Below are 22,271 nucleotides of genomic sequence, written 5' to 3'. Positions count from 1 at the left end.
TATTAAATAGGTTACAGCTGTGAGCTTCTGCCCAGGACACTGAGTGAAAGAGTAGAGGATAGTGGAAATACTGTCTCGAGTGAAAAATACTTCATCAGCAGTGTTAACATACAGAATTTTTTCTGTCTCAAAGCAAAATTTGGGAAAAAAATGTGAAAAAGGATAGTTATGGACAATAATAATTTTGAAACTGAGTGTTACATACATAGATTATAGTTTTAGCACCAGAAACTTAACTTGAAATCACTCCTGAATTACATCTTGAGATAAAGTGGTGTGACTACAAATTGAGAATTCTGATGATATATCTTTAAAGAGGAGCAGAAGCACTTATACCTGTTTTAAGCTCATTTTCATAGTTAAGAAATCAGTACAATTTTGAAGAAATTCTTAACTTTATGTGCATTTTCCATGAAAATAGGTGTTGCTTGGTTTTAGGAATACAACATAACACATACTGATGTGGTTCTCATCTTTTTAGGGTCTTTCCATTTTTTAAGGATGTGGCATTTCACTAAAAAAATAAGAAGTGAGTGTCTGACTATTGAATATTCCCCAGCTTCCTCTATCTCATTTAACATTGCAAAAGGATAGGAGGAAGTGTCATGTGGAGATGCTGTTGCACGTCTTGGCTCATTTCTTGCCATCATTTCTACTTAGGGTTTATCAAATTAGAAGAAATCATAATCCAGTTATCTTACAGAGTACAAGGCAAGTTTCTTCCTGACTCTCATGTGTAATTAGTCTATTCCAAAGCACTTCATTTGATTTCTTTTTTATGACTTATCTATACTATTGGCAATTTTGTATGGTAAGAACCACTGTTATCTGGGTTATTAAATGAATCTACTGTTTGGAATCTCTCCAACAAGAATCAGAGTAAGTGGTAGAAAGTACATATTAAAATAATTCCTTTTTCTTTTCCCTCTGAAATTCCAAAATAGGAACCTCAATTATTTTTCCCAGAGAGCAAGAATTAAATTGTTGAGACCAATTATTTGGAAAAAAACCCCAACTTTTTAAAAATAAATTTTAGAAATATTGAATATGGCATTGAAAGCTATCTTCTTTACAAGCCTTAGGGTTCCTTCTGCCTTTAGTATTTGCAGTTGTTCTAGAGAAACAACAGAACTGCAGTTAAAAATTCTAACATACAAAAGCTTTCTCTCCCTGAGGCAGCACAAACCTATGCATTTCATGGCAGTCAGTCAGCCAGTCCAAGAAGATCATATCCTCATCCCACAGGAGTTCTCTCAGAGACTGAAATAAATGCACCCACTACCCCAATGCTTGCAGCTGCTTCCTACTGAAAACGAAAGCTGTTGCTGTCATCACTCTCAAAAGAAATATGAGAGAGCAGCAATCACAATTTGTGTACTTTTTCAGTAGAATGTTTTAACAAGATAATAATAAATGTGAACCTAGACATTGGAGAAGAAGAAACAGATGATTTGGAGTGGCCTTAATATCTTCCAGTTTTTTTCGGATGACGGCAGATCCTCTGGGAATAATCTTGTCTATAGAAGGATATATTACCTCCTTTCATTCTCTGAAAGGAGGGAAAGCAAAGATAGTTCTTCAAAGGAAAAAGTGAAGTAGTCCTTTGAGAATAGAATGTTTGACACAACAATACAGCACATTAGTGCATTAGTATGTAAAATGTTGGATTTTTCATCTTCTGTCTCAAGGTCTTTTAGAAAGAAAGCCATGACACCCGTTTGAAAGAGGATAAAAAGGATGAAAAAGCTCTACCTTTTCCTGACAGAACCCACTGTTCAAACCACATAGGATTATCTAGATTTTTCAGATCATTCTTAAGTGTGTATATTATTTATACTGAAATCCCCAAATCTAATTACTAGCTCTGGTAACACTGAGTATTGTGTTGATAGATGATTTTTTGCAGTAACGTTTTTCATTATAAGGTATTTAAAAATAAAGCTACTGTAAGAGTGAATAGCCCATTGACATAATAGTTATAGTAGTGATAATAATAATAATGTTTGGAAATTAATTTGTGTGGAGAGGCCATCAAGATGATCAGAGGGATGGATCACCTCTCCTGTGAGGCAAGGCTGAGAGAATTGGGGTTGTTCAGCCTGGAAAAGAGAAGGCTTTGTGATGATCTAATTGCAGCCTTCCAGTGCCTGAATGGAGCCCACAGGAAAGATAGAGAGGGACTATTTATAAGAGCATGTAGTAACAGGACAAGAAGGAATGGCTTCAAACTGAAAGAGAGTACATTTATATTAGTTATGAGGAAGAAATTCTTCACTATAAGGGTGGTGAGGCACTGGAACAAGTTGCCCAGAGAAATTGTGGATGCCCCATCCCTGGAAGTGTTCAAGGCCAGGCTGGATGGGGCTTGGGACAACCTGGTCTAGTGGAAAGTGTCCCTGCCTCTGGCAGGGAGGGTTAAAACTAGGTGATATTTAAGGTCCCTTCCAACCCAGGCCATTCTGTGATTCCATGATTCTATGGTATAAGCATACCTCTCTGCTCTGTTTTAGTTCTGTGGGTTTTCAAACTTTGTCTGTAGCCTTAAATACATAGCAGGGAATACATAATTCTTAAAAACACTCTCAGAGCTCACATAGTTCTTTAAGCAAATGGCATGTTTTAAAAAAAATTATGAAAGCTATATAGATTTTTGCCTAGGACTATTTTATTGATAGTGCCAGTGATCACAGAGATTACAAAATATGCCTGCAAAGTTGGAGGTTAAGCAAATACAGGGAAATACCCCTGTTCTTTCAAAAAAGGAAATGTAGGAAGAAAAGGAGAAGCAGCCCCTGCGCTTAGGTGCTAGAGGTCACTTGGAAAAACGAAGCCATTGGCTTCTGTGCAAGCTCTGAAACTGTTTCTCTTCATCTGTCAAGGACCCTCCTATTGGCTCTTGCTGTGGAGAGAGCAGATCCTTCCTCAAGGCAGAGACAGGACTCGTGCTCTCTTCCTGCTGGGTGGTGTTTCTGTGTCTGAGCCTTCTTTGTGATTCCCCGATGCCCTGGAGGCATCTCTCATTCTCCTGTGGACGTATGTCCATCCTCTTCCCTTATACCACTCTGGTGCTGCCTTGACTGTTCCACAGGAAACTGTATCAGCAAAAACCCTCCAAAACTCCAACCTGGCTTGCAATCACCCCTTTCTCCTCATTGTCAGAGAAAGAGAGAAAAGAAAATATTTCCTGCACTTTCACATTTGAGAATCTCTCCCACTAGACACAAATGCAGAAGACATTGCATGTTTCATGCTAGAATTAAAGATATTGCGAAAAAACCCCTCCAACTTCACTCAAAGTAATTATGTTAATCAGATAAAGCCATATAATTTGGAAATTACAAGATCTGCCAGTTTCCAAAGAAAAGTTAAGACAAATGCCATACTTCTAAGTAGAATTTATGGAATCAGCCATCCTGAGAAAATAATTTGCTGAAATGAAGGTGAGACTTTTGTTTGCTTAGAAAAAGCTCCTGTCTTTCAGGAGTAGTTTTTTTATTCTGATGCAGAAAGTCTAAATGTTACAGGAAATTTCTTGTTTTACTTTCTAAAGCTCCTGAGAAGGTGTTGCTTTCTTGCACTAGAATCTCCAGCAGAGGGAGCTTTATCATTACATTTAGTTAAAAAAAAAAAAAAAAGACGTTTACTCAATATCCTTCATCTACAGTCTGGAAAAAAAGTGAGATCGTTGGAGTTTTTTTACAGTGGGAATTCATGACATCTTAATATGGCAAAGTTTTAAAGGAATAGAAAGGGCAAAGCCTTTCCTAGAAAGAACATTTCCATATGTAGTGTTACACTATTTCATCAAGGTTCTTTTAAAATCGGAAAGTTTAGTATAAGGGTACTATGGTAGTGATTTGTAACCTGGTCTGTTCTCTGCTTTCTCTTTCCCTGACAGCAGTGAAGGATTAGTTTAAGGGAATGGTAACATGATTAGTTTTTAGTATTTCTCCAGTCTGTGGCTACTGTGAGAATTGGATTGCACAGTGTAAGTTACTTTTGTGGCACTTAAAGTTATTTTGCTGTTCCAGTGGCCACAAAGAAGTGCTCAGAAAGCAAAGATTCTCTGTTGATTGGTGTTCCACACATTTCTCTCTTGCCTTTGAAAATGGTGGCATTTTTAATCCGATGGCATCTCTACAGCCAAAGTGGGCATGTTCTGCACTGAATTCATAACAATGATGTAACAATATATTTTGCTCCCAAGTTCTTTTTACTTAACATAGAATATTTTTTGTCCTTCCCAATCTTTCCAAGGTTTTCTTAATAATTTTTCAAGTACTTTAAATAATAGTTCTCTAGCTTTTCCTTCGTTGCCTACATGCAAAAGAAAAAGGAGCAGGGAATAAAATTCCAGGAAAAACTCTCGTTTTTCAAAAAAACCTTCTCTTTTCAAGTATGACCTCATCAAGATTTCCAAGCTTCACAGTCTTCCCCTGTTGTGATGGAGTGCCAAGGATGGACACACCAAGAATCTTTATTGCTTTGGAGAAGCTTTTATTCTTTTTCCTGGCACAGACAGACCATTAAACAGACAAAATATAAATGTGGAAAGATGATTATTCTGTCACAAGATAACACAATTATAGTCTTCTCTGTGTTTAGTGCAGGGCTGATTTGGTAGCTGAACAGAATACTAAAACCTCTTCTGTTCCAGTCTCTTCTTACATACAAATTAGTATTGGTTTAAAGAGGTCTTGTCTATGAAATTTAGGATCACACAAGGTAAATGAAGATAAAGAGAAATTAAGATGAGACTATTGCACTTGAAAATGCATGAATATGTAAATATTGTGGTCTTGAATTGATTGCAGTATGTAAATTTCATTATTTTTTTTTAACTGGTACCTCATGTACCTGTGATCAGTGGGTTATTTTGCAGTTATGTTAGAAAATATATTGCATATTGAACCATTCAAAATTTTCTATAAATATTTCCTGGTTATCTTTATTTTGTTATATGTTGTTATTAATTGATAAATGTAATTGATTAGGGCTAGTGCATTTTTTTAATTGATTAAACATTGCTTTTTTGATGCTGATGTCAGTTGCCTTCCATTTGGCTATTAGAAAGCCATTTACTATATAAATATATACATATATATTAGCATGTTTTTTTATTAACTTTGCCTGTACAATTTCAGAGACAGATGTCTATACTTTTGGACTTGGACAATATGGGCAGCTGGGCCATGGTACTTTTGTTTTTGAATCTTCAGTGCCGAAGTCTGTGAAACACTTGAAGAAGCATAAAATACGTAACGTTGCATGTGGGGAAAATCACACTGCTGTAATAGCAGGTATGTCAGTGCAAAAACCTGAAATGAACTTCCAGCAACTCGCTATTGTACTGGAAAAGCTTCTGTTACAAAATGAGCAATAGCAGAAGACACGTGCAAATGTACTGGTTCTGAGCCAGTGAGGAAGCCAGATTTGACAGGAATTCCTGATTCATATCCATGCCATGCATGACTCTGTGCCCTGTATCTCCTGGGGAATTATAGCCTTATAAGCATGCCTTGCTTTAACAAATATTCTTGTTTAGAAACCTTTGTTTTTCTATACAGTTTAAATCTTATTATTTTGTTAGAGTGGTTTTGGTTTTTTTTTTACAGATTGTCTAGACTAACTTGCATCTCAAACAGTCCTTTGTCTGAAAATATGCATATTTTTAAAAATCATATTCATCTGCTGAAGTTCTAAAAATAATTGTTCGTGTTTTCGTTTTGGAAGAAAAATATTTCTTGCTTTCATGGCCTGTTATTTTGTTTGCAATGGTTCTGTCCTGGTTTTGTATTGAATCTTGGTTATAACATCCTTTTTTCCACATACAGAGAATGGCCTCATGTTCACTTTTGGAGATGGACGACATGGCAAGCTGGGCTTTGGAGAAGAGAGTTTTACAAACCTGTTTGATCCCACTCTGTGTTATAATTTCTTGAAGTTCACAGTGCTATTGGTAAAACTTTTGTTCATGCTTCTCAGACACCTTTTTATGAAACACATTATTAATGAGAATTATTTATTTCTTTAATATTTAATTAGTTGACAACATAAATTGAAAGAAAAAGGAAATTATATATGCTTACCTGTTTAGAATTTCTTTGGTTCGATCTGCACATATAGACTCTTTTTTAGGGTTTTATTCAGTAGTCTTGTGCTATAGTGATTTGGTCTATAGAGCTGTGGTAGCCTTTAAGATGAAATATTTATTACTCTTAGATTGTTGGAATGGGGGAAATTGTTATCTTTTCTGAAAACACCAGAGTGTTACCTTTTCAATTGTGGCAATTTTTGTACAGTGGGATGTTTTTAAATATTTTAGAATATTTGAGGTTTCGCTTTTTAGAATTAAAATGGGATGAGAAAGCAGGAATACTCTTTCATTTTAAGGGAATTGTTTTTGTCTGTTTTTTGAGGTACAGAAAAAATAAGTGTCACAGAATTGTCAGCTTCAAAAATGCTAACATAACGCAGGATTGAGCAAAATTTGGGACCAAAGTCTGTTTGTCTTCTCTTTGTTTACTGGAAATAGAGTTTAAGGAAGTCTAATCAGAAGTGAAGTTTTTAAACTTTTTAAAAAGTGAAACATCTGATCTTTATGTAATAATACTACGTATATTGGAGAGATTATGATTTGCTTTACATTTTGTGGATTTTGGGATAAAACAACTAGATTTGTGTAACTGAAACTATTAATATTGACCACATTTGACTTATATCAAAATAAGTAGCTCAAATCTCTCGAAAATCAGTGGAAATGTCTGCCTGTTGTTCTGTTCAATACAAATATACTGTATTTAGCTAAGAAGAAGTGAAGATAGATCACTAGTCATTAATAAACATAATTAAGTACTTTTATTTTGCTGATGTAATTAGGAGCAAAATTTGAAGCAATTTGGTAGTCTTACCTTTATTACATTTTTCTTATAATCCAAGCCCCTTGAGATGATTATAAGAAAATGCCATCCTTCTATTGATACTTGAAATAATCAGACCCATTTTTGAGCTGTAGGTTGCTTGTGGTGGTTGTCACATGCTGGTTTTTGCTGCTCCAAGACCGAAAGGATCAGAAGAAATACCCTTAGAAGATTTGTATGAGAATCCTTTGACTGCTACTATCCCTAAAATGAGCGGGGACTTTGTACTGGCAGACACCTTACAACTGTCAGCAGCACGAATGCGACGTCGGGAGAGGGTAAATCCAGAGCTCTTTAGAGCTGCCATACTTCTTTTAGGAAACAAAATCACTTTTAAAGCTAAAAATCACAGCATATACCCAGCAGATAAATACATCTTCTTAAGATAAGTGTTTAAGTTTAATGTATAAAAAGAAAAATTAATATTTACTCTGATCCCAAAAGCTGATGCAGGAAAAAAAGAGGTATTGGTCAGATTTTCCTTGTTTATTTCTGGGAAAAAAATTCAAATTGGGTTTGCAAAATAGAGAACCTCTTCTGTTGCATTTTTAAAAATATATTTTTAAATGGTGCCAAGAACCTGACTCTTTCGTTGTTCCCTCTGAGTCCTTGAATATATTAAACAAGTTCATAGTTTATAAAATATATAAGGAGAACATTTCACCATCAGCTTAAAATATCCCTAAATCCTGTAGCTACCTAAAATAGTAGTTTTTTCTCCTTTATCTCCACTGGACATTCCATGTGATTTCTTTAAGTAGCATGATGAGTTGGATTATTTTACTTACCTCTCTGAAAACTAACTCTACCAAAACCTGCATTTATTTCGTAAAAATGTATTGATGTTGTGGGTTAAATATCTCAGTGTTATTTGAGAGAGTAGTTTTTCATTTTAAATAGAAATCTTAAATAGAAGTTCTTTTTGCCCTTTGTCTATATTTTAAGACTGCTTGAAATTATTGTGTAGAAACAATCTAAAAAATTCCTTCTATGTCCACTTTTTAGGACTATAAATAATTAAAATATTGAAGATATTTTTTTCTGCTTTGTGTAAAAGTTCAGCATAGTATCATCGACTAAAAGAAAATACTACTATTAAATATGAGAAATTGCTTACATTTTGTTCTTCTACCCTTATTCTCAGTATATTTTTTTGATCTTCTAAAGGAAAGGTCACCAGAACAGTTTATTCGAATGGCACGAACTCTGCCTCCACTGGGAGAAAGCTTCTTAAAATCTTCATTGCCTGTGACAAGCAACACTACCCCATTCAGTTTTTCTGCAACAAGTCTTCCTAAAGCTGAATCTGTGGCAGATGGAGACAGTGAAAAAGGTGAATTGTCCCCACATCTTGCTGCTGTTTTCTGATAAGTATGGTTTAGCTCTCATCATTCATAAATGATGCTCAGTTTGAATATGAAAGGAAGTTTAAGTTCAGTCTTACCTCAAGAGTGTCTGGCAGCATACAGAAAGCTGAGAAATGCAGACAAGAAATCGCCTCACAGTGTTCATGTTTGGAAAACATGCTTAAAGATTCAGGGGAGGCTTGAGTGAAAGAAAAAACAACTTCTGAATTGCACCTGTGGTTAGGAACGATAGTAGAGACAGTAAGGTCTATAAGAGAACTTGGATAAGAGAAGAGGTCTACTAATTCTTACAGGACCTTTCTTCTTTACTTGGAAATGCAAAATGCTCTATTAGCTAAGATAATAAGGATTTATAATATTCTAGCTAATGCAAAAGCCTGGATAACCATAATACTGATACAGCACTGGACTTTTGCACAGATTCTCTAGAGCAGATCTGCACTTATCTGTGTTCCTGGGCATGTGTGATTTCCTTGGAGAAGCAGTGCTGAAGAGTGCAGAATGCAGTGCTTCTCTGTGAAGGTTAGCCCAGATTTATTGGACAGTCAAATCTCATTTGAAAGTAATTAATTCAGTTAAAATTAAGATGATTATTTGTAAAGCAGCCAGCATGTCCATTAGCATTTCTCATTCTAGGAAAGCAATGCTGTGAAATTTGAATTGCCTTTAGAGTCTTCCTAGGCTTAAAACCTCAGGTTTTGTGCTGTATGGAATAGTCTTATACCTGATGGACTTGAGGTGAACCTGAAAATGACAGAGGAACATTTTTATGATGCTGCATTGGAGTTAAACTCACTGTCTCTCCATCCATTGCATGGGTAATGTGCAATGTGCATAACATGACTGCAGCTAATTTGGTCTAATTGTTACACAGTTATTAAAAAGATTATCCAAAAGAATCCATGTCCCATGTAATATTTATGCTTTGAAAGCCTGCAGAAATGGTCAGAGATCTACAGTGCACTGATTGCTGGTCTCAGTATTAACCTCTAATGTTAATACTGATGAAAAGGGATGGAAGTTTTTCTTCTGTGTCTTAGGATGGGGGAATGAGGAATCTCAATACTTCAGTTCTATGTCAGAAAATTAGAAATACTCTCTATTTTATAAGAGTGGGGTGTTTTGTTTGCTATATATTGCTTCTTCCTATGGAATTTGTTTGTTTATTTATTTCCCCCTATTGTAGAAAATGATCATCAAAAGGATAAACCTGGTGAAGCCTCTGCAGAAGAAGATTCAGATGATGACAGTGCTGAGAGAAACCTTGGAGATACAACTGACATCCTAAATATGGTAATATATTCCAATAATGAATCTATAATTCAATCATTTTTTATGCAGAAGAAGACAAAGAAGCTAAATCATGTTTCAGGTCCTAGTACAGAACTCCTGACTAGCCCAGAATGTCCTATGTGACACGAAGAAGTACTGAAAGTAAAATGGGCATGCATTTCATATCATCATTATCCAGTGCTGAAATATGTTATAATTTCCCAAGTAATGTTGTAGGATGAGATTAAAGCAGTCCAAGTGATGCAGCCCCTCCCCACATTTTAGCTCTGGCAATCAGAAAGTAAAGGAAAAGCATGCTGGATACCACATGGTATCTGAACTTGATTTTCTTAATGATTTCCAAGAGAGAATTTCAGGAAATGAAGCAGAAGAGCTATCTTTTCCTGTTTCCAGAAGAGGTTTAGTACAGGTGGAGCACGTTAAAGAGAAGACCGAAATGCAGACATTTTGATTATTTGGTGATCCTCAAGCTTGTTCCTACATACTTCTTTTATTTAAAAAACATGTTCACCTTATCACTTCTACACTTTTTCAAAACAATTTTGTTTGCTCAGCAGAAAGGACATATCCAGGCCTTAATGCAGTGCACTGGAAAGAGAGTTGGGTTTTGTCTTTTTTTTTAGCCTTTGATGGAATCCACTCTCTGTGGATTCAGCTCTGAATATGCTGTCAGTTATGCTGGAGGGATTGCACATTTTACAGGAATTATTATTTGCTTGTACTTAAAAGTACTAAATAATTTAACAGTCTGTTTGTACATACCATTTATTTCACAGTTATAAAACTTGATTTACAAGAAAAAAGATGTTTTCAGATACAATGCACAGCATGGCCTTATTTACATATTGCACACTTTATGAGCTAGACTTCCTTCTCCTTTTAGGTTTTGTACTTATCGTGAATCAATTTTAAAACATTTGTCAGAATGAAACAGTAAATTTGAAAAAAGCCCATCAGGCAAACTTGTCAAACTTGTCAAAATACAAAATAAAATGATTGCTCTTCTTGAATCTAAATGCAAATAACCTGATACAGCATAGTTGCCTCAATTTTTCTAGGCTGTGGCAACATATATCTTATTGACAAGTGTGACAGGTGGAGGAAAACCTTTAATGTCATATTGATGATACGAATTTTTGGACGTCTGAAGCCAGAACTGTGTTGAAAAAGAATATGGTGATTAAGCCATAAGCAGTTAACAAACAGCAGCAAAGAACATTATCTGGTCATTTGGAATATGTGGGAAAGGATGACCAAAATCTCACTACACATGCCAACCTAGTAATATTCTACATTGCCTTGCCTTTTGGGGTTTTGCTTTATGTAGAAGAGAGATTCCAAGGAAAATTTCTGCTGTGTAATGTTTCTTTGAACATATTCTTTCAAGGCTGTGGTATCAAACTAAGTGTTGAGTTGAAGGTTATGATGATCAGGTGTCATATTTGTAGCCTCAACTTTGTGGTGGATGGAAGGTGGATCTCAAATGTGCTTGTGGACTGTAAGAAAGGGCTTTCAGTCTCTACAGACCATCTAGGCTGGTTACCACTCTCTTTATAAGCAGTAAATGAGGAAGTGGAAGTGAAATAGAGTTTAATGATCATACAGATTTGTCTCAACCTAACTGCAATAATATTAAAATGTTCATGAAATAGCTCTGTTTAGTAGAACTGGGCTTTGATGCTGCTTTCCCTGTTAGTTATATTTATTTTTTTAATAAAGATCTTATTTTTTGCAGACACATGCAATGAAATTGAATCCCAGTGACTGGTCCATAGAATTATCACCACTCCAGAAACAGAAGGTACTGTAACTAATTATATACATGTATACTTGTAATGATGTTCAAAAAATCTGCAATTCTTGTGTTATCCTAGTACTTCATTGTTTTTGCAAGGCAAAAAAAAAATAGGCAAATTTTATAGGCCTCCTCTTGCAAATTTTCTGAATATCCAATTCTAAGATGAAATTCTAAGAAGCTGACTGAAGTCAGAATTTGTGCAGGCACATAGAACTCCTCATATCCAGTGGGGTTTGAGATGAGAGTATATAATGTTTCACCAGTTTAAGGAGCAAGAGACTATCATATACACATTTCATATACATACATTTCTGCTGGTTCGTTGCTACAAAAAGATTTCAATTGACTTTTGGGACATAGTGTAAGTAAACACTTTACTGACAAGTATTCACCACAGATTATATTTAAAGGAGCAAAATTACTGGTTTTAATCATGAAGTTAAAATACTTTGTATTACCTTCTTGTTTCACTCCTAAAGTGATCCTAGCTTTTTGGCATTTTGTTATATTTCTTTATAATTTTATTTTAGATTTTAAAAATTATTCTGCAAAATTTGTTAAATAAGTGTAAAATTTAAAGCAGAAAGGCAACAGACTTTCAGACTTCTTAGAAAGAGCATAGCAGTGAGTGCCTCAGAAGATTTTTCCAGGGAGGAGGTGGAGGAAGGTGTAAGAGAACTGTGCTTGTTTCCTTCTGTTTGCAACAACCTCATGCATCGCATCTGCTCTGGCTCATGGGATGTGGTACTGGATGCACAGTCCTTCCTGCATTCCCTTGCAGTGCTGGGTTAGTGAGAAAGGTGTAGTAGCACATTAATCATTAACAGAATGTTATGTTCTTCTCATATATGCACTGGTGAATTCATTTCATGTGAGATATTCTACTTTTTATGCTATCTTTTAATCCCTTCTCACAAATTGTTTCTTTTCTTGTTCAGATGCTTTTCTAACCTTTTTCTTTTGCTGTCATTTGTCTTTAATGATTTTTTTTTCTTTCTTTTTAATTTTCTGCTTCTCGTGTGGAATAGAAGAACAATAAAAATGTGAAACTGAAAAGAGATGGTAAGGGTGGGCTGAAAAATAAGGATTCTGATTCCACAAAGGAGGTCTCAGAATTAGACTCTGGCTCTTTACAAAAACAGTCCTCACTTTCTGAGTCACCAGGACAAGATTTAGAAAAGAGTAGTGCCTTTGTAGGGAAGTCTGTGGCCAAAAAAAAAACAACAAAAGCTAAACCTGAGCATACACAAAGTGTTAGTACTTTGAAGAGGGGTGTTCAACAAATGACTAGGGACAAAAGCAGATTAGTGAAAAGGCAAGAAGAATATATGGAAAATCCTGAATTTTTCAGAGAGGATGTAACTTATAATCTTCCAACTGAAAATCAAATTCTGTCTGAAAAACCAAATTCTTCCAATAAAAAATCAAAAGCCGTTAAATCTAAGCAATCACTTAAAATAGAGGTACTTCCTTCTGCATCCAGGGATCACCCCCAGACTGATGATTCCTTAGTTGTAGAAAAATACAATCTCGTTCAAAAGCAAGAAAGTCGAGAAGCAATAAAAAGTCAAAACAAAATAAAGGATGTTGCTGAAAAATCTGAGAAGTGTGAAAGAACACACGTCAAAGGAGAAGAAAGCAGTACAGAGAAGACAGAGAAGATAGGGTTTAAAATATCTGTAACTATGTCATCGTCTTCAACTGAGGAAAGTAGTTATGATCTTGAAAAGTATGTGCTTAAGCGTAGGAAAAAAGAAGAGGACTACAATGAAGGCAGAGACATCCAGAGGGCAAGGAGAACAGTAGAAAACGTGGAAGATTTGGACTTAGAAAAAGAAGACAGTGAGATTGAGGAGATGCAAATTAGAAACAATGAGAAAGAATGTGTAGAAGAGACTGATTTAAAAAGCCAGAATGAGGAAGAAACAAACTCTGATGCTAAATCTGATGAAGATGGGCAATTAGAAATTAAGAATGGGGAGGATTCTGATCAAGAGCAGGAGGGTGAAGGTAGTGAAAAGGGTGAAAGTGAAAAAGAAAAATTAGATGAAACAATTGACAGTGAAGGTAAATTAGGGGAGGAAGAAGAAGACAGTGAGTATGAGAAAGGTAGAGATGAAGTTTCAGTAGAAAAAGATAAAGATGAGGAGGAAAAAGATAATGAGGAAGAACATGAAGGAGAGGAGTCACAGGCTGAGAGAGACAGTAAGAATGAGGGTGCAGAGGAGATTGAAGAGGTTAATCAGGAAGATGGAAAAGATCAGGGAGATGAGCAAGGCAGGTTGATGAAGGAAGAAGAAATGCTGAGTGAGGGAGAAAAGGAGGATATGGAGAAGTATGCAAAAGAGGAAGGCACTGAAGAAGAAAAGGAGGAACAGGTTAAAAGTGAGGGAAGAAATGAGAGCGAGGAAGGAGGTGAACATAGAGAGGGGGAGGAAGAAAAAGAGACAGAGGCAGAAGAGGAAGGAGAAGATGAGAAGGAAGATGAAGAAGAAAATGAAGAAAGGGAGAAAGAAAAAGACGAAGGTGAAGAGAAGGAATTAAGAGAACCATTGGCAGGGAAGGAAGAAGATGTATCTGAAGAAGAACAGGAAGAAGAAGAAGATATGAGGACTAAGAAGGTGGAGGAGGATGGAGTGGAAGAAGGAGAAGAGGGAGAGGGGGATGATGAAGTGGAACAGGAAAGAAAAGATGAGGAGAAAGACGGAACAGAGGCAGAAGCAGAAGGGGAGGAGGATGGAGTGGAAGAAGGAGAAGAAGGGGAGGATGAAGTTGAAGAGGAAAGAAAAGATGAGGAGAAAAAAGAAGGAACAGAGGCAGAAGCAGAAGGGGAGGAGGATGGAGTGGAAGAAGGAGAAGAAGGGGAGGATGAAGCTGAAGAGGAAAGAAAAGATGAGGAGAAAAAAGAAGGAACAGGGCTAGAAGCAGAAGGGGAGGAGGGTGGAGAAGATGAAAAGGAAGAAGAGGGGGGAAATGAAGAAGAGGAAGAAGGGATAGAAGAAGATGAGGGAGTGGGGGAGGAAAAAGAAGAGGGAGTTGGAGAAGATGAGGGAGAAGAGGCAGTGGAAGAAGAAGAGGGAGATGAGGAAGAAGAGGGAGAAGAGGCAGTGGAAGAAGAGGGAGATGAGGAAGAAGAGGGAGAAGAGGCAGAGGAAGAAGAGGGAGAAGAGGCAGTGGAAGAAGAGGGAGATGAGGAAGAAGAGGGAGAAGGGGCAGTGGAAGAAGAAGAGGGAGATGAGGAAGAAGAGGAAGATGAGGAAGAAGGAGTGGAAGAAGAAGAAGAGGAAGAGGAGGGAGAAGAGGGAGTGCAGGAAGAAGAAGAAGAGGAAGAAGAAGAAGAAGAAGAAGAGGAAGGGGAAGGAGAAGGGGAAGAGGGAGAAGAAGAAGGGGAAGAGGGAGAGGGAGAAGAAGAAGAAGAGGAGGAAAGGGATGTAGGAGAGGAGGAAGAGGATGAGGGAGAGGAGGAAGAAGAAGAGGAAGAGGAAAAAGCAAAACATAAAAGAAAAAATTATCATAATAAGCTTCCACAAAAGAAAAGCAAATCCAGGAAGTCAGAAAAGACAGAAAGTACTGCTTTACCAAACAGCTCTAAACAAACCATGAAGTCCAAACAGCGTGTAGCAAATGGTTTACATAATTCAGAACAATTTTGGAACAATGTGCTACCTCATTATTTAACACTAAAGTAGAATAGACTACTGGACATGCATTTTAAACCTCTTCAGGAAACTTCGGAACGATGGCAGGTTGATTTTTATTACTTAAAAAAAATTCTAATGTAGTCAAAATACATTATCATGCATTTAAGTGCCAATTTCTCCAAAAAGACTGAAGAAAATGTTTAGATTTGGGAAGCTTTTATAAGAGAAATCATAAGTTGTTGATATAGTCATTTTTACAATCACATTTATCATGTATGACACAGATTTAAAAAATAATTGCTGAGGAGGTAAACTGTGTTTGCCTCTTAATTAAATTGTAATGTTGTGTTGCCAACATGAATTATACATTGCAACAGTGTAATCTTCTTTGCCTTTGAATCAGCAATACATGAATATTAGTTGCAGGACAGCTTACTTGTTACTGTGCCTTATATGAAAGGCGTGTCGGTAAATTAGCAAATATACATATTTTTAAATTTTGCTGTCAGTCCATATTCATTCCCCCTACTTTTCTTCTGTTCATACATTGGTAAAATGTTTGAGTACTCAGCATCAATTAAAGAAAAGATAAGTTGCCAAATTTTGGGTCAGTTGATGAGAGGTAAATGGAAATACAGGCCTGGGTAAGTGATGGCCTGGCATTTTTCAAAGGCCTTAAGGTCGACTTTTTGTTTTGGTGTTTGGCACACAATTATGTGCAAATGCACAAGTCTCAGAATCTGTCCTAGCTTAAGTTAGAGTCAGAATGTGTCTGTTCAGGGATAATTTTTAGCTTTCACCCTTGGTGAAAAGAATTTGAAAATACACTTGTAAACTTTTTTTACTTGTTTATACTGTGCAGTACACAGAAGATTATATATCTGCCTACAAAACACTGCATTATATTAGTCATCTAACTCTAAGGTTCTCAGGAAGGGGAATATATTCTGTTGCTGTGTGAAGCATATATATGTTTTCGGTATCTGAGCCAAAGCTTCTCCTCATTGGAGGAGATCTGTGCTTTTCCCTTCTAAAAAATCACATCTGTGATCTCTCAAAAGAGGTAGAGCTAGAAGCCAGATGGAATAGTAAAGAAAGTGGCAAGAAAGTCTGAATTCTTTTGGGAAAAGACAAGGTTAATACTTCTGGAGTTTCCTTAAAATACACAAACAAGTCTTGCAAGTTATTTTTGTAAGATATTGCATTACTGTTTCAACTACTGGGGGCTGAACTGGCAAATGAAGAGATAGGGACTTGTCATATAGCACTGTTACTTAAATTCTATGCTAATGGGTGGTCTGGGACATTTTTTTAAACAGAACTCAGTATTGACATTCATTTTCCAGCAAGATAGTTACTTAAATCCTATTTGAAAATGAGAACAGGAGAAGAAAGGAATCAAAATGAGTAAATGTCATTCAATAAAAATGTTAATGGAATCAATACTTACGTTGGGATTATGAAACATTTTTAATACTGTTTTGTAAGATACTGGCATTAAACTATCTTTGATACAATGTCTCCAGAATTCATTTTCTAAAAAGCCTGTAGCAGATTAGTAGTTTGCCAGTAGATTGTAGTCTAGTTTGATCCTTCCTGCCCTACTCACCCCTTCCATATACTGCATTTGAAGGTAAGATCACTTTGGTCATGTGCCATGCCTAACTACAATGAAAAGTTAATCCAGTGACTGTTTTTTGTCCCTGTGAAATGTGTTTCAAGCTTTGGAATTCTCTGGAACACATTGCCTTGTGCATGTGTCTTTGAGACAACGTAAGTATGTTCACAGTCTGATAGAGTGCAATATTTTAACAGTTAAAGGCACTTCCCAAGAAAACAGCTCAAACAACAGAACCCTCAGAAGTGCTGCTTTGTCACTGAACTCCTGTGAAAATACTTCCTTCTGAAACTAAGTGAAGCTATGATGTGTTATTTTATCCTTCTTGGGAAAGATTAGGATGTCACTGTGATCAAACTTTGAATAATATTGAGAAGTATTTTTATAGGCCTAAAACTGGGTTTCTTGGATATGACATCTACATCTTTGTGATTCTAGAATTCATCTTCGGAAGAAAACTGTGCTGAGAAAAAGTCTGTTATTTCTTGTTAAAAAAAGTTTGTTATTTCTTGTTAAAAATATTTCCTAGAGAGAGGGAGAAGAAGGTGAGAGCACTTTAAAGCAAGTGGTTTCCAATTCCACATAGGAATGGCTCTTCATTCACTGTTTGGCTGTAGCTTTTAGTCTTAATTCTTAGGCAAATGGAGACCATTTGTTGTTCCTCTCTTAGCATGTGCTGATAGCATAAAGCTTTCTGAGAGTGAAGGGAAGCCAGCTCATGGGCATCTCCTCTTCTTTGTTTTGTCTGGATGAAAATTCATTGATTTGAGAACTAATTTTATGTAGTTTTGTGGATCATTCCTGTGGTGGGGGAAAAGCAGAGCATTACTCCAGCACTTCTAAGGGTTTTCCACTGAATCGTTACATAAATTGTACATTGTGCCAACGTTTCTGGGCTTTGATGGGACTTTGGAACTCCATTAGCATAACGGGTGGAATTTTATTTAGTTTGACTCATACTGGTTTATAAAGTTTGTTACTTGTGGTTTTGTGAAAATTCAGTATGTCCTTGGTATTTATTATGGCATACAGAAAGATTTATGTGCAGCACTGAAGCAACATGGCAGAAATGCTCCTGAACTAGTTTTTAGTAGAGAAAAGAAAATCCTGCAATAGAGAGAGAAAACAACAGACAACTGCTCAGACATCTTTATTTCTACCAGTGGCTACTGGTGAATGCCTGGGAAAAAAATATTAGAATAGCACAAACAAGTAGTGTTACTTCTCCTGTGTAATTATTCAAATAGTACATTTGAATGTACCAAATACATTCAATATACTAATATACATTCAGTATAATCAAATACCAAATACATTCTGTATAATCAATAATTTGTGGTTCAGCAGGTATAAGTATTGTATTTAACAGCCATTTGCCTTCCATGAATTTCTTTCAATTGACTTTTAACCCATTTAGCATCCAGAACATGTTTTGGAAAATATTTATTACATTTCTTTATACATCGTTTGAAGACGTAACTTATTTTTTTATTTGAATCCATCCTTTGGTACTGTCATTTAATGTCTTTGTGTTCTTGTTTTCTTAGAAAAAAAACCCCAAACATTTATTTCCTCTTCATGATTTATTCCCTAATGATTGTCACATGGAAAAACTGTTCAGGTCTGTGGTTTAAGTCAAATAAAGAATTAGTGGTTTATTGATTTATTAATTACAGTTAATCAGCAATCAACCAGCTACACGTTCAGTTCAAGAGCAGCAATACAGCAGTGACAGCAACATTCGACATCCAAAAAAATGTTAATAAGCAACCAATAATTTCTAAGCACTCCTCTGCTGCTCATCTCAGAACTTTTAATCCCCCTGCACACTTTCACAGACTTGTTCACAGAATTACATATGCATATACTACCTTTTACAGCAGGCATGGATTACAAGCACCTCTGGCACTTTCAGTGGGGCAGGGTACAAGTCTGCTCGTGCCTCACAGCTCTTGTTAGAGGTGAGGGTGCTCTAGGTGACTTTGGAATATGCTGTAGCTCAGCTCTTCTCTTACGCTTGCAAAATTTCAGCAGGTAAGTTTTTCCATTATATCTGAAAGTATCAAACCATTTATTCAGATAGTAGTTCTCTTTGCATAATTGATGCTGAATAACAAAAATGTCCTTCCCCAAGCTACAGAAAATGTCTGAGTTTCATTCACTATTTTTTGTTCCAGTTTCTTATCTGAATAGATACATGGATATTTTTTAAAATGGGGCCTTTCAGAATCATGCAGAAAAGAACATCTAGTTTTTGTTTTCATTGCTTTTAGATTTTTTTTCCTAGTTTTTATTACCTTTAAGTAATAAAACCTAGGGGGAAATAAAACCTAATACCTTTTTAAGATAGAATTTCTCCCAACATGATAATACCTTCTAGATCTTACCTCTCAAATAACATTATGGGAAGCAGAATCAAACTCAGAAATAACAGGATCTTCAGATCTGTAAAAAGGTAAAAAAAAGGGCAACTAATATCTAATCACAGAATTCAAAAAACTGAGAGTGTTTAGTACCATGGCATTCTGTGAGCAACTGGGCAAATACTTTGCTCACACAAAAGGCAAACCAACAGTTTTTGTCCTCAGCGAAGTTCCAAGCGTGTTCATGATCTGAAGTCACTCACTGAGCCGTAATATTTTCATACACTTCTTCATATGTTTTAATGGAGAGAGGAGAAGTTAACTTTTGCATATTGAAAGGATTTTGGAGAGATAGCTTTGGCATAAGAAAATTGCACTGCTGAGAGCAACAGAGGCTTTATTTTTCTATTACCAGAAGAAGAAGCAAGTACAGTTAATCACTGTCTTTTTTCTAAGAATTTATGAGAGTGCCCCTTGCTTTTTTGCTTGGCAACCTCATGCTATAATAATTTAAAGAAATATTAATACCATTATCTCAAAGCCCCATACTTAGTTACAAAAATATTTATTGTCAGGGCCCTGAAATGTCAACGTTAAAGATATTTGCCATTCTGCCTTTCACGTTTTTCATATTTTTCCATCATTGAAAAATCAGAAATTACTCTTTCTGAGCTGGATTGCAGAACAATCTTCTGGAACATCCTAGGTTCAATGTTATGGGTTTAGAGCTTTATAATTTGTCATGACTACTACACCTTTCACACAGAGTTGCATTTTTGGTTTCTGTGAAATAGAAAGTATTTGTGATGTCATATGGAGAGTGTGAGAGAGAGCTAAAGAATGGTAGCTCTAAGCAGAATTTTATATTAAATAAATACTTTATCTGTGCCTATTCCTTTAGGGATATAGATCACAGTAGTATTAAAGAGTAATGTTTCAAATTCCCTGTGTACCCATGTTAGCAAAAGAGCCTGTGCTGTGCTGTTCGACTGAAAAGTGAACAATAATGACCAACCTAATAAGAGTTTGGGATTGTGAACCACCCTGGCAGAGGCTGGCTTTCTTAAGTATAAGATACTTTCTTAAGTATAAAATACTTTACTTTCATTCTATCCAGCATCTATCCAAGGCACAAAGCTACATTCATAATTAGAAACACAGCAGCAGAACTGCTGCAAAATTTAATCTCCTTTACTAGGCACTTCATTATCATCTGTGAGGAGAAAAAGAACAAAGCGAACCTGAATGTGTCCTACATCCAGCCATGCTTTAAAAACAGCCTTCCTGTGGCTGGGGGAGAACTCCCACAAGTGCTGGCATGGTGTGGAAAACAATTGCATGGCGGAGGTGGTGGGACTTGCATTACCAAGTTGGGTGTGCCTTGAAAAATCTACAAGGTGAGAACGGGCTTAAAGGTTAGTGATGGTTGTGTAGGATTTGCTACTTTTACATCAGAGTATTTTGAAGGGAGGGCTTTCCCCTTAGAAGTCCAGTCTTGCAGGCTGTAGAGGTTTTAGCAGTGAACCATGGGACATCCCTTTGAGGAATGTACAGAGTCAAAGAATCTTAAAGAACGTTCCTGCCTGCTCTGGTGTTTTGGTGAAAATTTGCCTTTACCATTATTTTTATCCAAGCACTGAGTAATAATCAGCATGATTAAGGCAGGATTTCAATGGAAAGTACAGGATTTTGGAGAGACTCGCAGTACTCTAAGCTATGTGCACAATAAAAGCAGAAAGAAGTGACTGTCCTCGTTCACTTGCGAATACGTGGGAGCTGCATGACAAACTCCAGACACCAAAACTTTTTCTATAAGGATTTGGAAAATATGCACAATATGCATCCCATTGTGGGCTAATATTCCCAAGTAATTTTTTTTCTCCATGTCTGTTAGCATTAAGAATTCATTTTTTGCAGCATAGTATCTTCCAGAGACACAAAAAGTTTTTCAGATAACATCAACATATTCTAATTTGCAGTTGCTCATTATATTTCATCTGTTTGGCTTAAGTACCCAGGAGTTATTTTGGTATGCTATTTCTGAGTAAGTGAATATTAGAGGGTATTTATGTTACTGTGTAAAATAGCTCATAAGAGATTATACTTGATGTAAACAGTCTCCAACTTGTTTTATGGTTTTCAGAAAACACCTTAAAAATTCTTTCTAGTTCCGTAGAATGTTTTTTTTTTCCTTTTTGCCATGGAAATTTATATTATTTGTTTGTTCTCCAGATAAAGAAAACTTTCATGAGGAGGTAACAGTTTTGTATATGGAAGCTGCAGTATATCTGAGCTATTTCAGATGTTGATTTATTTTGGGGAATAAACAAAAAATTCATTCTGAGTTGCTGGGGAAAGAGAATCCTATAGACAACTCTTTTTAAATTTGTAGTGAATAGTCAAAATCTGACACAAAACTGAAAGTACAAATACTTTTTCAGAATAAAGTTTTACATTAAAATTTTATACATTGATAAGTAGTTATTTTTACTCAAACAAGAATGCAGAAATATATCTTTCCCCAAGTACACCTACAGGAGCAAGCTGGCAAGCTACAGAATAATTGCACCAAAGCAAACTCAAATAATCTTTAGGATAATGCCCTCAAAAAATTACTGTCTGCTACTCTGAAATAAATATCTATGTGCAGTCTCAGAATGACAGCTAAAGTCTTGATTAATAAGTGTGATCAGATTACTTCTCTTAATGCAAAGTGTGTGCACTGCCAGCCTGTGACAAAAGTGCACAAATGGAAACTTGTGGAAACTTGTAGGTCCTTGTATTTGGCATTTAGTAAATAAAATATGTTGCATAGCAAAGTATTGGCAGAAAAAAGCTTAGTAAAACAAAAATGGAAAATTAGTCTGTCCAATCAGTTTCTACAATGCTGTTTACAGCTTTGTATACACTTTTTTATTCCATTTTTCTCAGAATGACACCATCCTGTTGAAGGGCACTATTGTGATAATTGATCATCACATGTCCAGCATAATCATTGTATCACTATGTGGACATCTACTACTTTGATATGGTTTTTTCCATCATATTTACAAGAAGGTATAACTATCTTAAAAATTCATTTTTTTATCGACATTTAGCAATGGAAACTCCTGCCTGACATAAAACTGATTTGCAGTTGTTTCACTGCACTATGTGCCTGAAATTACAAGTTCAGTGTTGTATTAGTATTCCAGGATACTTACAGAACAGCAGCATTAAGGGGCTGATATAAGTATGAGGTAATCCATGTCAAGTGCTCTTGACATAGAAT

General features: G+C 36.0%; 1 protein-coding gene across 1 annotated transcript in view; it reads left to right on the top strand.

Annotated features, from left to right (window-relative positions):
• RPGR (retinitis pigmentosa GTPase regulator) overlaps positions 1-16,536 on the top strand; it is a 39,657-nt gene extending 23,121 nt beyond the window's left edge. Inside the window, 10 exon segments of the mRNA XM_064646866.1 lie at positions 5,145-5,300; positions 5,835-5,959; positions 7,016-7,198; positions 8,088-8,253; positions 9,474-9,580; positions 11,316-11,381; positions 11,990-12,028; positions 12,031-12,045; positions 12,407-14,019; positions 14,224-16,536. Of these exon segments, the coding sequence (XP_064502936.1) occupies positions 5,145-5,300; positions 5,835-5,959; positions 7,016-7,198; positions 8,088-8,253; positions 9,474-9,580; positions 11,316-11,381; positions 11,990-12,028; positions 12,031-12,045; positions 12,407-14,019; positions 14,224-15,067 (3,314 nt within the window). The 3' untranslated portion in view covers positions 15,068-16,536.
• Positions 16,537-22,271: the final 5,735 nt, after the last annotated feature.

The sequence above is a fragment of the Pseudopipra pipra genome, chromosome 2 (genome assembly GCF_036250125.1).
Source record: "Pseudopipra pipra isolate bDixPip1 chromosome 2, bDixPip1.hap1, whole genome shotgun sequence".
In the NCBI taxonomy this organism is placed as follows: Eukaryota; Metazoa; Chordata; class Aves; order Passeriformes; family Pipridae; genus Pseudopipra; species Pseudopipra pipra.
Note: the sequence above shows the minus strand (reverse complement) of the source record. Positions and strands in the feature narration are given on the sequence as shown.